General features: G+C 30.9%; 2 protein-coding genes across 2 annotated transcripts; both read right to left on the reverse strand.

Annotated features, from left to right (window-relative positions):
• Positions 1-1,477: 1,477 nt before the first annotated feature.
• Positions 1,478-3,441, reverse strand: LOC108861046 (scopoletin 8-hydroxylase-like). The gene is made up of 4 exons (XM_018634875.1): positions 3,181-3,441; positions 2,685-2,926; positions 1,998-2,322; positions 1,478-1,723 (listed from the first exon to the last, which is right to left on the reverse strand). The coding sequence occupies exons 1-4, from the start codon at positions 3,439-3,441 to the stop codon at positions 1,478-1,480; spliced, it is 1,074 nt and encodes a 357-aa protein (XP_018490377.1).
• A 6,125-nt stretch (positions 3,442-9,566) lies between these two features.
• Positions 9,567-10,914, reverse strand: LOC108860841 (two-component response regulator-like APRR1). Its single transcript, XM_018634691.2, has 4 exons — positions 10,428-10,914; positions 10,192-10,323; positions 9,929-10,093; positions 9,567-9,798 (listed from the first exon to the last, which is right to left on the reverse strand). Exons 1-4 carry the CDS (start codon positions 10,764-10,766, stop codon positions 9,682-9,684), a joined length of 753 nt encoding a protein of 250 aa, XP_018490193.1. The 5' UTR covers positions 10,767-10,914; the 3' UTR covers positions 9,567-9,681.
• Between the last annotated feature and the right edge of the window lie 1,915 nt (positions 10,915-12,829).

The following is a 12,829-nucleotide window of genomic DNA, read 5'->3' on the forward strand; positions in this document are numbered from 1 at the left end:
TGTGTATAAGTTAATATTTAAATTTTATACAAAAATGTCTCTTTATTTTTTCATATTACACATAACTCATGATTTTGTGATACTAACTAAATTAAATTAGCTTACACATATCCCAGTAAACAATATATTTTTATTTAAAACTATTTTAATGTTAAAAAGAGATCTTTTATTTATTATAAAGTGATATAATTTAAAATTTTAGAGTAACTTACATAAATTAATAGAAATGTATAATTTTATTGGTATTGATGTATTTTTATTTTAGTTGTAATTTTAAACTATAAAATATACATTTCTAATATTATCTATAAATAAATATTTTCATATGTTTTGACATGAAAAATTTATTTGAAAATAAAATTAATTTTTCTATAAAATATAAATTAAATAATGATTATTTATAAGAAATGAGTTCCACGCGATATCGCGTGGGTTCATTACCTGGTATAACGGTCGTCGATTTAATCATATCGTGAAATGACTTTAATTAAAACGACAAAATTACTTTATACTTTCAAGTCATAAAATGTTTCGTGAGATTCTTTAAAACTGTTGTAGCCTAAGAGTAACGTACTAACGTTTCAAGCCATTGTCTATCGACTATTGTAGCAGAATAGTTAATATGATTTGCGACTAGCTAGTGTGATACAAATGCAGTTGATGAATAGTTGATCATTTCCGTACGTAAACATTATGACCACCTTTTACACAATAATAATGTAAGATATGAGTACAAGAAAACTAATTTTTTGAATTGCTAGTAGGTTATTTCAACACGTCATCACTTCTCACTTATCATAGAATTAATCGAATCCCATTAACGAGTTTTAGTTGAGCTTGAGTGAAAATTTAAAACTCTTTTTTTATAGAAGCAATGGCACGAGCTTTGAAAATCTGTAAACGTCCAACGTCACAATGTTTGAAGTAAATTAACTAGACACAACTAGAAACGTTTAGTATTTCACGTCACATCCAGTTTCTTCAGATATGTACCAAAAATTTCGTATTAACAAAACGGTGTAGTAATTTCAATATAATTGTCGTTTTGTTCTCTAGTCAACTAAAAATGGTAACGACCTTATATCGAAGCCGATGATACGTCGATCTAAACCGCCATGAAAACGAGATGAAACGTGAAAACAAGAAATTCAAATGAATTAAGAAATAAATGAGAAGAAAAGTCTCGATATATAAATTGGAAATACTTGCAGAATTTTTTTTTTTGACTAAATATACTTGCAGAAATTGGCGAAAGAAAAATCATGAAAGAAATAACTATTAGTTTAGGTCAGACTCATGAAACTTTCATAAGTTGCATCACGTTTTATGGAGTGCACATGAAGAAGAGGCAGTATTTATTAATTGTGAGATAACAAAAGGAAACAACGTCTTTTAGCAAAAAAAAAAAGGAAACAACGTCTCACATAATGGTGACTTTGACTCGTAGGAACTGATAAAACTAAAAGTGATAATAGCATCAATCGGCACGAGCAAAGTCGAGAGATTTCTTGCCGTCGTGTGGCTGGCTGAAGAAGTTGTTCATGTAGTCTTGAAAAAACAGCTCTTTATAACGAGCCACCCCGTCACGTTTCACCACTTCCGGCAACGGGCCGATCTTCTCCGAGGGATTAGGTGCGGTGAAAATGGGCACAGAGACTCTCGATCCGATGTTTGTGGTTCGAACCCGATGCTCCGCACTTTTGTACTTCCCATTGCTTAGAATCTGTTGATAATTTTTTTAATAATGCATTAGTTTTTTTTTATATCAAACTATTTTACTCTTTAAATTTGAAGTAGTCTAAATAACAAAACCGAAATATAACAATCAACAAAACTTCATTCCTATAAAAAGATCTAGCAATTTTACTAATAAATTCATTATAGAATTGTCTGCAGGTGGAAAGTTAGGTGAAGTCCTGATAATGAATATAATGTATGTATATATAGTGAGAGTTTATGCCATTCGTTTCCAAATGTGTGTTTTAACTATGAGAAACCTGCAAAGTATCGCCAACATTGATGACTAAGGCTCCACTGAGAGGAGGGATCTCGGCCCAGTCACCGTTCTCTAGTCTAACGTAGAGACCACCGATGCCGTCTTGTAATAAAACGGTCAACATTCCCATGTCGGAGTGACGACCGACGCCTATGGTGAGCTCGGGACTGGGACAGGTTGGGTAGTAGTTCATGTTCACCATCTTGGTCCCCATCAAACTGTTCAGTCTCTCTTCTTCTAGTCTCACTCCTACATCCTCCATCAAAACTTCAACTACTCTTTTCACCATTTCCATGGATGATTTTAAAAAATCAAGTGCCACCTCTCTGTCACACAAATACATATTCATGATTAACTTTCAGGAGTTTATAATTTAAAATTAACTGAAAAATGAGTGAATCTATAAATCTCTTCTATAAAATAGTTTACTTGTCTCCTTAGCAAAGTCGACCCTGAAATTATAATGGATATAAGCAATTTAATAATGATTTTAATAATTTTTTTTTACAAATTTGAGACACATTTATGTAAATTATTTCTTAAGTTTTGAAAGCCATCGGTCATTGTTTTACTTTGATATGTCCAGAATCAGAATCGGCTCTGCACAATAGGTCAAATTAGTATGCTCTACTTGTATAACACAACTTTGATATATAAATATTATAAAACTTTTGTACATATATAATACCTGCATGGTTGAGGCCAGTGTTGAAGAGCCTCATGGTCATTGGTGTAAAGCATGCTCACATAATCCTTCCACTCAATGGCCTTCTCCTTCTCTGGCACGAAGCTCGTTCCGTACTTAACTAGCTTGCTTGGACTCGCTTCTTTTAGGTAAATGGCTTTTTTCTCAGGAGGTTGTGCGAAAAACTCATGGGCCGACGTTTTTAGCAATTCAAGCAGCTCCACCGAAACACCATGGTTCACCACCTGCCATTCGCATTTATTTCTCTAGTTAAAGTCCTTTCTAATTAAACTAAGAGAGACTGATAAATTAAATATATTTTACCTACATTTTTAGCTTTTAGATATCTAACGTTAGTATCCGGGTCAAGTATTCATATTTACACGGTACGGATATATCATATATGGCTCTCTTTTTTTTGGGTTTGGTTAATTGTATTGCTATTGCAAGAAAAGATGTTCTACACCAACCTAAGATCTGTCTGAATGCCATTACTTACCTGGAAGAAGCCAAGCTTCTCGGCAGCTTCAATAATTTGTGTGGCCACCTCCTTATGGTGTGGACCGTCTAGCTGGGAAAGATCGATTGGCTGTGCAGCTTCGTATGTATGGGCGTTTAGGGTAGCAATTCGCTCAGAGGGTGGTTGGACAAAGGGCTGTGGAACACAAGACATGCCAGAGTCTACCAGTCCCTTCACGCCGTTACCTTGTTTGACCACGAAGTTGAACAATATGGTTTGGTCCTCGTAATTGACAGCCATTGTCTCCATATTCTTCTGCTTGATCGGAAGTGAATGTTGAGAGCTCCTAAGAAGGTGGCGGGGTATAAATAGTGAGTAAAACTATGGAGATGATTACTACTTCTGTTCTGGTCTAAGAGAGTAACACTTGAGATAATAATGTTTTAAATGTAATTCATGTTAGTTATAGTTTACAAAAAAAAAAAAAAAATTTCATGTTAGTTATGTGGGATCACGTTATACTGATCACTTGGTACTCCCCCAGGTTAGTAGTTGACTTGACTAATCACAAGCGTGTATAATGCCATTTAAAAAAAAATGTTTTAGCAAGTATACGAAAGAATGGTTTAAATGAGTTCTGTGACATATTGAATGAATTGATTTGTCATCAATTCACAAGTAAACGTTGTCATCTTGTTAGTCAGCAGGGCCGTCTCGAATTAGGGCCGTCTCGAATTATTTATGGATCCTGTTTAAAAAATATTAATGATATATATAATGATGTAACAGAATAATTTTAAAAGTTTATAATTTTATTTATATATATTTGACATCTTTTTTTTGAAATTATCAGCTCCAAATTTAATATTATGTCTAAGAAATTAAAGTTTTATATCATAATTTATATATTTATTTCAAAAATTCTTAATATTTTTTAATTTTTCAATTCGGACCCTGTTCGACCGCTCTACTTGCACGTGCTGTTAGACGGCCCTGTTAGTCAGTATTTACCAACACATATGAACCTCTTTTACAAACAAGCATGAACATGCTAAATTGTTAATGCACATACAAGTAAACGTTGAATCAATTCATTTTATAGGTAAAAATAACCTTAAACCAACGGTTGCTATATTTAAATAAAAAAATCATATGCATTGAAGTTTTTTAGCTAGTTTCTTTCAAGAGAACATACTGTATATGGTATGCGTCTTGCCACTAAACACAATGACATTCACAATAATAAAAATAGAATAAAAAATTAAGTAGGTATTTAAATATATGTTCGAGTGGGTATATAGCAGGTTATACTTATAGACTTTATAATTTCTCGTAGGCTTTCATTTTTGGCTATCAAATACACTATGATTTATCTCTAATGCTATAAGTGATGCTTGATACTACCATGACATGAGCCACGCTTTCCAATTTAAGAGTCCAATTTAAACACTAGTCTAGTAGTCTTTGCTTAGTAGTTAATTTGTTATGGGCCTACAACTAAAGCCCAATCATGCCTTAAATCTAATTTTAAAGCTCAGTATAGCCGATGCCTTTGTTCTCATTTCTCTAAAGAACTTTGAAACGACTGTAATATACGATTTTACTTTGTTTTTGTTCTTTACAAACTTAGCTACCTTCGTTTTTGCGGAATACCAATCTTTTTTTCGGAATACCAAATTTGTGTTTCTTAATAATTTTTTGTCGGCTTTTAATAGTTTAGTATATCAGTTGATTATAATCGTTATTTCTTTTTGCTAACGAGTATATATATTATTTAATGTAATGTATTATCTCAGGTGAATGTATGTTTTGACCAGAAAAATACTATATATGTATTGAACTAAATTTGCCGTATCACCTTTTTGATTAAAGGTATTTCTACAATATAAAAGTATGTAAAAAGTTTTGTCCAAAAAGTATGTAAATGGAAAATAATACAATATAAAAAAATCTTGAGGGAAAAAAAAAAGAAAGGGATGTCTTATCTGGAAGAGAAAACTGTGATAGAGATAATGGAAATGAAATCTCACATTTTGATAACAAGTTCGCTATTGTTTTACCCCAAAAAGATCGCTATTGGTACACAGTTGCATGCAATATGAAGTCGTAATTAGTATTACTCCCCTATTTTTTATTAGCTTCCCACTTTCTGATGTTAACTTTGCTAATCGTTGTCATGATTGGATATTTAAGTGACTTTAAAATTATATAAACGGAAAAAGGAGTGAGAATTTTCCCAACTCAGTGGGAAAGGTCAACCCATCTAGTCGGACTATGTCGTGTGGCCACCATTGCATAATCCTATTTTCCAAAATCCCACGAACTATGCGCAGTTTGTTTACTATATATCACTACTTTTATTTTGAACATTTTGATAAATTCAATTTCTGCATGATTAGAAAATATGTACTCTGTTGATCTCAGAATAGGCTCTTTATTCGCTGCAACACCACTTTGATGAGCTTCTTAATCCTATGTTTTATAACTTTTATGATTTCCCTAATAAATCCATTGTCTCCTAATAATATAACTAGATTTTGATCCTTGTGATTTTTTTTTAAATAATAAAAATTATAATTTTGTAGATAATTTGTGAAATTTAGAATTTATATATCAATTACGTTTAAATTTATGTAGATAACTAATTAGAACTATATTTTAAGTAGGTTAAAATTTAAGTTTTAAAGAGAATATTGAACTGTATTATATTAAAAATTGTTTAGATGCAATATTAAAATAAATACAATATATTTATAGATATTCTATGACCAAAAATAATGATGAAAATACCAGTAATGAAATTCTAGTCATATTTTAGAATTTAAGTGACATAATTTATAATATACTATGTTATACTAATGTTATTTTAAAAAGTGCTTCAGTTTTAATGAAAAAGATCAATCAACCATATGACCTCCAACTTTCTTACCATAATAGCTGCACTTTCTCTTGTATCCCTTTTTTTTTTTGTCATCGACTTTACAGACTCAAGAGGATTCTGTAAACCAAACTGATAACTCCGCATCCATATGCACGACAAAAGTCGGTTGATTCCTAGCACATCTGGTGAGGCTGTCGACCTTTTGATTCTTCGTGCGAGATAGGTAAATAATATCTGAACTATGAAAGTTTCCTTTCAAAGTTTCGATATCTGCTAAATAGGTTGCAAAAGCAGGCCATTCTTCTGGTTCCGAAACCATCTTCATCAATTGAGAACAATCTGTCACAAATGTAACCCTGTACTGTCTCAGATTCCGCATACACTCCATTGCCCAAATTATCACAAAATGTATAAAATGGGAATTTTGATATTTAAAAATGCTTTTCAAAAATATTATAATTGTATACTTTAATTATATCTATTTTTCTTCTATATCCATATAAGAATAAAATTGTCTTGATTTGCTATTGTTTTCTGAAAATATACATTGGAATATTATAAATGCATAATACATAGATAATATATATAGATTGAGTTCACGATTTGGAACTAGACATATTTGCTCTTCCTCTCGTTGAATGGGTAAGTTGTTGACTGAAGCTTTCATTGTTAGCATGCATAGAGAGCAACCTTCAGTGCTAACGGTAACACAGTGTCTACAGTAAAAACTCTATAAGTTAAAATTTGACAAATTAACAAATATGATAAATTAATAAAAAAATTGTGTCTTGGATTAGACCAATATAAAAATATAATAGAATTCGATAAAATAATAAAATTTTGAAAACTCTAAAATAAATATATGATCATATTAAAATTATAATTAATAATTATCATATATGTAAATTTTATATAAACATACATAACTTTTTTTGTTATTTATCTTTCCTCAAAATATTTTCAGCTTTAATTTTATCAAACTACATATAAAGTGAATCTGTATACTATGATATGTATTCATCATGCATAAAATACATCAATAGTCTAATAAAATAGTTAAATTTTATCTCTATAAACTTTAACCATTATATAATATCATAAATGAAATATTATTTTCAGTTTTTTACATTAAAGTATATTTCAAAAATATAAATCTAAAAAGAAAATTAATTTTAATTAACATAATTTTATAAATTCATTAATTATTAAAATCCCTACATTATTAATTTATAGTATTTTTACTTTCATTGACAAAAAAAAGTTTTTGCTGTATTTTGAAAATCCAAAAACGGAATCTTTGTGAAGCGGACAAACAATACATTTTTTACTTTATTTTAAGAAAGGGTCTTATAATGTAAATCTTTTTTATTTTAACCGATCACAACATTCGAAGGTGCAGTTCCGGCCTCCAAAATACATTATACAATATACTTTAGAATTTTATTATTTAGTGTTGTTTCAACTTTCAAGTATTAAATGGCAGCATTCATATCAGCCCAATGAAGTGCTTAACAATCGCGAATACTTGTATAATTGTCGTATATTAGAAACCTTCTCCAACGTTTTATGAAATAGAAAACTCTATTATATAGAGGTGAACTTTTGCTCTAATGCTTTGGATCAATTAAGTTTTAGAAAGAAAAATGAATCAACTCATACTGCCTTTTTCTGTTCAAATTGACCAGTTATACATAGAAGACACAAAAAGTTTGAAGATAGTGGAAATTCACCGACATTATTGAAAATGAGTACACACTGATTTATCTTTCTTGATATATAAAACAAACGGGAAGATAACAATTAATGATTACTTGATGCGATCTTTATATCTTGCTTTTGACTTTAACATTCGTTAGATTGTGTACTCAAGTCAAGTAACAGAGTCAACTCACTTCAGTAACATCAATGTACAATTTTCTACTATAAATGAAAAACTTAGACTACGTATGAATTCGCTTCGAGAAGTCATTAGGATGAACTCCCTTTTTTTAATCTGGGGTATCCTAGGTTGAAGTCCAAACTAATCTTTCAAAAAGAAGTACAGTTTATAGATAGATTTTTTTTCTCCTTTTTTCTGGATTTTTAATGGGTCAAAACAATAGTATATATCTACATAATCACAATCAGGATAATTTAAATGACAATGGATTCGAACTCATGTTTCTTAGAATTTTGAAACGTATGTACTATCCGACCACTGATTCATAGTTTAGAATGAAATCTTAATACATAAAATTACGAGTGCACGAATTGAGGTTAGTATTTGATATCTAAGATTTTTGTTACATTAATCAATTATGTGATTGAATATAAATCTTAAAATATGATTATCATTTTATTTCCATATATCGTATATTTGACTTATGGTTTTCTGGCTTACTCCACGAAGTCGATTTTATACAATTTAAACATAATAGTAATACATGTTGGATCTACAATGAATTGAATAAAGTAAAATTGTACACATATATCAGTTTTGCTGTTAGTTAGGTACAAAAATCCATACAATTATTATTAGAATTTGAAGTGTGTTGAGAAACTGGAAAATTTCTGAAAAGAAGGGAATTCTAATTATACGATACAAACTTGATACCATTTTTTAAATTAATCTCTAAAATGATGACTATTTTATTTTATTTTTCTGAAACACGATGACTATTTTCTTAAATACCATAAATTTGTGATGTAAAAAAATGATCATTTTAAATCATTTATAAATATTTGATAGTCGTTTATAAGAGTTTCTAAACTTAGTCTCATCCTTAAATACTAAACCCTAAAAAAAAAAAAATCCAGATGTTAAAATGTTTTTGATTGAAGTTAAAAGTGATAATTAATTTATGATATTTTAAACAATTTCTTCAAAAAAGTAGATTAGCAAAGCTTCAGCCTTCAGCTTTACATATATTCGTCAAAGCAGAAAATAAAGGGGACAAGTCCATAGAATATAGTTTACAGATTGCGAAAGCCTTATTATAAATGTTTGTCTCAAGAATTATATGTCTTAAAAAGGTGACTGGAACTTAGTTCCGTATCATGTCTCTCCTCTCCACACTCTTTCTATAATTACACTGCATTACTACACCCTATCAATATTGCTTTAATTTGTTAGACAATATTCTCTAACCCATCACATATCACTGCAAGAATACTGTGTACTACTTATCATGTTCTTGTGTTTTGTTGTTACGACCAATTAATCGGCATTGTTCTTTATACCCATTCATATATAATGTTACGCTAAATCATTCGTCTTATGATTAAAATTTACATCATATATTCCTTAATAAACATTGGTTCCTTGATTCCACTAGTTAATATTTTGTCGACTCACCGATTTATTCGAATAGTAAAAGTCTTTTTGCCATAAAATAATATCAACAATCTTTTAACACTCCCTTAAAGAATCATCTTTTTCTATATAGTAAAGCTTCAATTTCTATAAAAAAGTAAAAGGTTGATAAACAGGAATAACTTGCTTTTGTATTCAGATTAGCTAGGTTAATTACTCTCACGTTAAACACACTATGATATCCAAACGAAGTTCTTTTATATATTTACTAAGCAGAATCTTCATGCTCGTTAACCACGTGAATACTTAAGTACATCATGATTACAAATCTATCATAAAATAATTAAGCTTCTTATAGTTAAAATAATCAAATTTTATAGCTCCATGTGTTTGGATGATTAGTACCACTTGGCGCGTCCAGCTCACAAGGAAAATAAACCAGATTAGACATTGCTTCGTGGAGCCATCCATCGTCGTTTTTCATCTGCAAAAAATTGGAAAGTTTCGGTTAAAAAACAAAAAAAAAATTGGTATGCAATATTGGTTAATTAATTTTACAATTGATTCTTGTAAATACAATGCTGTCCTTAAATAACAATATGAATTAGTAATACCTGGAATAGATAGTCGTCTGATCCCGAAAACATATCTTCGTTCTTTTCAGAATGGTTTTTGTGATGCTTAGACATGTGAGATTGTTGTTCACATGTGTCGTTGTTTCTGGCAAATCGTCCTCGAACACGAACACGCCGGTCAGCTAGGGTTTTACGACATACATACTGCATTTATAATTATATTCTTAAATCCTCTTTTTTTTTATACATGGGCAATAATATAATATTAGCTTACTAGCAATATATATATACACACGATATACCTTGATGGTCTTAGTGAAGTTGCGTTGGTTCTTCTTCTTCAAGTACCTCATGATTCTATTTTTACGTTCTTCAACCGAGTATCGTCCCACTTTTGTGTTCGGCTCAGATTGTATCCCTCCTTCACTATTTCCCTGCTTCATACAAAATATATTTGATTTGATTTCGCTTCTTATGTATATTAATATCCTTTTGAGATAATATACGATGCGGTAACACGTGCATACTGCATACATACCGAGGATTGATCTCCAGAGGACGGACGGGATAAGGGCTTGAACTCCGGTGAATAGCCGTAGTATTCTTGGTCTCCACCACGAAAATATTGTGGGACATTATTCACACCCCTTCTCTGGTAGTAGTTGTTGTACTCCGGCATAAAAACGTCAGAAATCCCAAAAACTTGGGGCAAAAATGTGGATTCTTGGATAGGAGATGTGTTAAAGGAACCGTAACCGTCGCCGACGTAGTTGGATAGAGCTGAGATATCAGGACAGGAAGAAGAACCGTGAAACTGCGAAGAAATCTCACTGGAAAATGTGAAATCGTTGTAGAATTGAGGAAGAGATGATGCCATAAGAGAACAAGTTTTGGGGTTGTTTGGGAATTGGGAGGAATTATGAGTGTTTGCAAGTGTTTGTGTGTGTATTGCACCAAGTTTAGCCAAAGAGAAGTGTGTATATATAGAGATGAGTTTGTGTTGGATGTTACAAGTTGTTGGGTTCGGGCAGGCCTACCGTAACACAAAACAGTACCAGACTTACAGTTAATTAGTGAGACTTCTTTCACTCTTTCCATGCTGTCAAAACCTCTTTATTCATGAACTTTCTTACCTTGGTACTTTGATTATTACCAGCTCATTCTTTCTTTTCGTGTTTTAACCATTTCTATTTTCGTTTTTTTTCTTTCTAAATTCATCCACCTTATATATTTTTCGTATTGGTTTTCTAGGTGGCTTTTTCTTAACGCTGATTTATACTTTTACAAATTACAAAACGTATTACAAGATGATTCCATAATCGACAAAACTATTGTACCTTTTATATATCCGTTACTTGTTGATATATAACATTATAAATTTCAACATAATGAATTAACCGTATGCGTTATGTTGTGTTTCACATGATTTTATCAATTAATGGGATGTACATTATTTTTAATCTATATTTATGGATGCTAGCTTATTTGATTCGCATGTGTATGGTAGATTGGTAATGGTGCAACTATAGCCCATTTATATGGTAGATTGGTAATGGTGCAACTATAGCCTTACTTTGAAATAATTTACCGTAAAAATCTATAACTTTAAAATTAAATTAATCTAAATTAATGTTCGAGGATATGATAAACATATGTAGAATGGTGTGATAACGGAGCTCAGCCGAATATATTAGTATCTAACTTAAACTACACCAATTGTCCTCAGCTGCCAATGCTCTTGTCTCATCTTTTTCATAAAACAGAAAAAGAGAATTTGTTAAGAAAATGGGATAAATGTTTTCGCATTATTGCAAATGTCCGTACACAAACACACACGTTATGAGATCTACGCAAACATAAACCCTACACCTACCCCCCAAACCCGAATATTAACACATGCATGGTCTCCCAATATTTTGCAATTTGCACCATTCCAAATTATTACTACTCTTAAATGTATAAATTTGTTGACGAAATTTTCTATAAACGTTGATTTGTGACTACTCACCCTCTCTACTCCGCAGTTCTATTGATAAATTTAGTTACAGAATAATAGTGCTATTGCATAACAATGCATGCTCCTATTTCTTTTTTTTTGTAACTTGAATGCATGCTTCTATTTCTTGATTATGCAAGTTGTGATATCTAAACTCTACTTACAAATGTTTTGTTTTAATTATCGGGAGATCATGACTAGTCCCCAAAAAAATCAAATAAGGCTAGTGGAGATATATATATATATGCGATCATAAGCATAGTTATTAAATACAAAGGGCCACCTCCAAACATGTTCACTGAGATAGGAGATTCGAAGAAAGATGATGGATGGGTCATGACATGACTGAATATGCATTCAAAGATTAAAGTTAGACATTTTTTTCTTCTCTTTATGATCTTGTTTTCTTTGAAGTACAGCTTCACAATCTTAGATTCTCTTTCCATGGTCTTCTTAATTTAAACTCGTCTTGTGAAGTAGACAATGAAATATTTATGAGAAAAGGAAGATCTTCCAAATATCTCAAACTACATGCATCATATATGATGTCAGTTAATTGTTTTGATATTAGTTATTAACAAATTGCTTTGCACACATGTACAGGAATAGGATATGATATACTTCAAAATTATTTACAACCCTCTTAGCCTATTTGTTGATTCGATTATGCCCTAAAAATTCAGCAATCTTAAGTAACATGAAGTAATCAATACTCCAAATTCTTCGTCGTCGTGTTTTTTCTTCAACGTACAGAACGATACATTTTTATTAATTTATATATATAACTTTGTGTTTTTTGTTGGCTTTTCGTTCAAAGTTCAAACTAAAAACTGTTCTTGGGAATCTTGCTTTCATGTGTTCTGTTAAGTTAAAGGGAAGCTAATATCTTAGTTCGATCTTTGCTTGTTATCTGAAAAGATTCTTACCTTTAACTACCCTACACT

The sequence above is a fragment of the Raphanus sativus genome, chromosome 5 (genome assembly GCF_000801105.2).
Source record: "Raphanus sativus cultivar WK10039 chromosome 5, ASM80110v3, whole genome shotgun sequence".
Lineage (NCBI taxonomy): Eukaryota > Viridiplantae > Streptophyta > Magnoliopsida > Brassicales > Brassicaceae > Raphanus > Raphanus sativus.

What these genes read in the sequence shown, in the direction of transcription:
- LOC108861046 (XM_018634875.1), bottom strand. Translation starts at nt 3,441, where the DNA reads ATGGCTGTCAATTACGAGGACCAAACCATATTGTTCAACTTCGTGGTC. An exon ending in CACTGGCCTCAACCATGCAG is followed by an intron (nt 2,323 to 2,684) that starts GTATTATATATG and finishes TTTGTGTGACAG; the next exon opens with AGAGGTGGCACTTGATTTTT. An exon ending in ATGTTGGCGATACTTTGCAG is followed by an intron (nt 1,724 to 1,997) that starts GTTTCTCATAGT and finishes AATTATCAACAG; the next exon opens with ATTCTAAGCAATGGGAAGTA.
- LOC108860841 (XM_018634691.2), bottom strand. Translation starts at nt 10,766, where the DNA reads ATGGCATCATCTCTTCCTCAATTCTACAACGATTTCACATTTTCCAGT. An exon ending in ACTTCACTAAGACCATCAAG is followed by an intron (nt 10,094 to 10,191) that starts GTATATCGTGTG and finishes TTATAAATGCAG; the next exon opens with TATGTATGTCGTAAAACCCT. An exon ending in CAGACGACTATCTATTCCAG is followed by an intron (nt 9,799 to 9,928) that starts GTATTACTAATT and finishes AATTTTTTGCAG; the next exon opens with ATGAAAAACGACGATGGATG.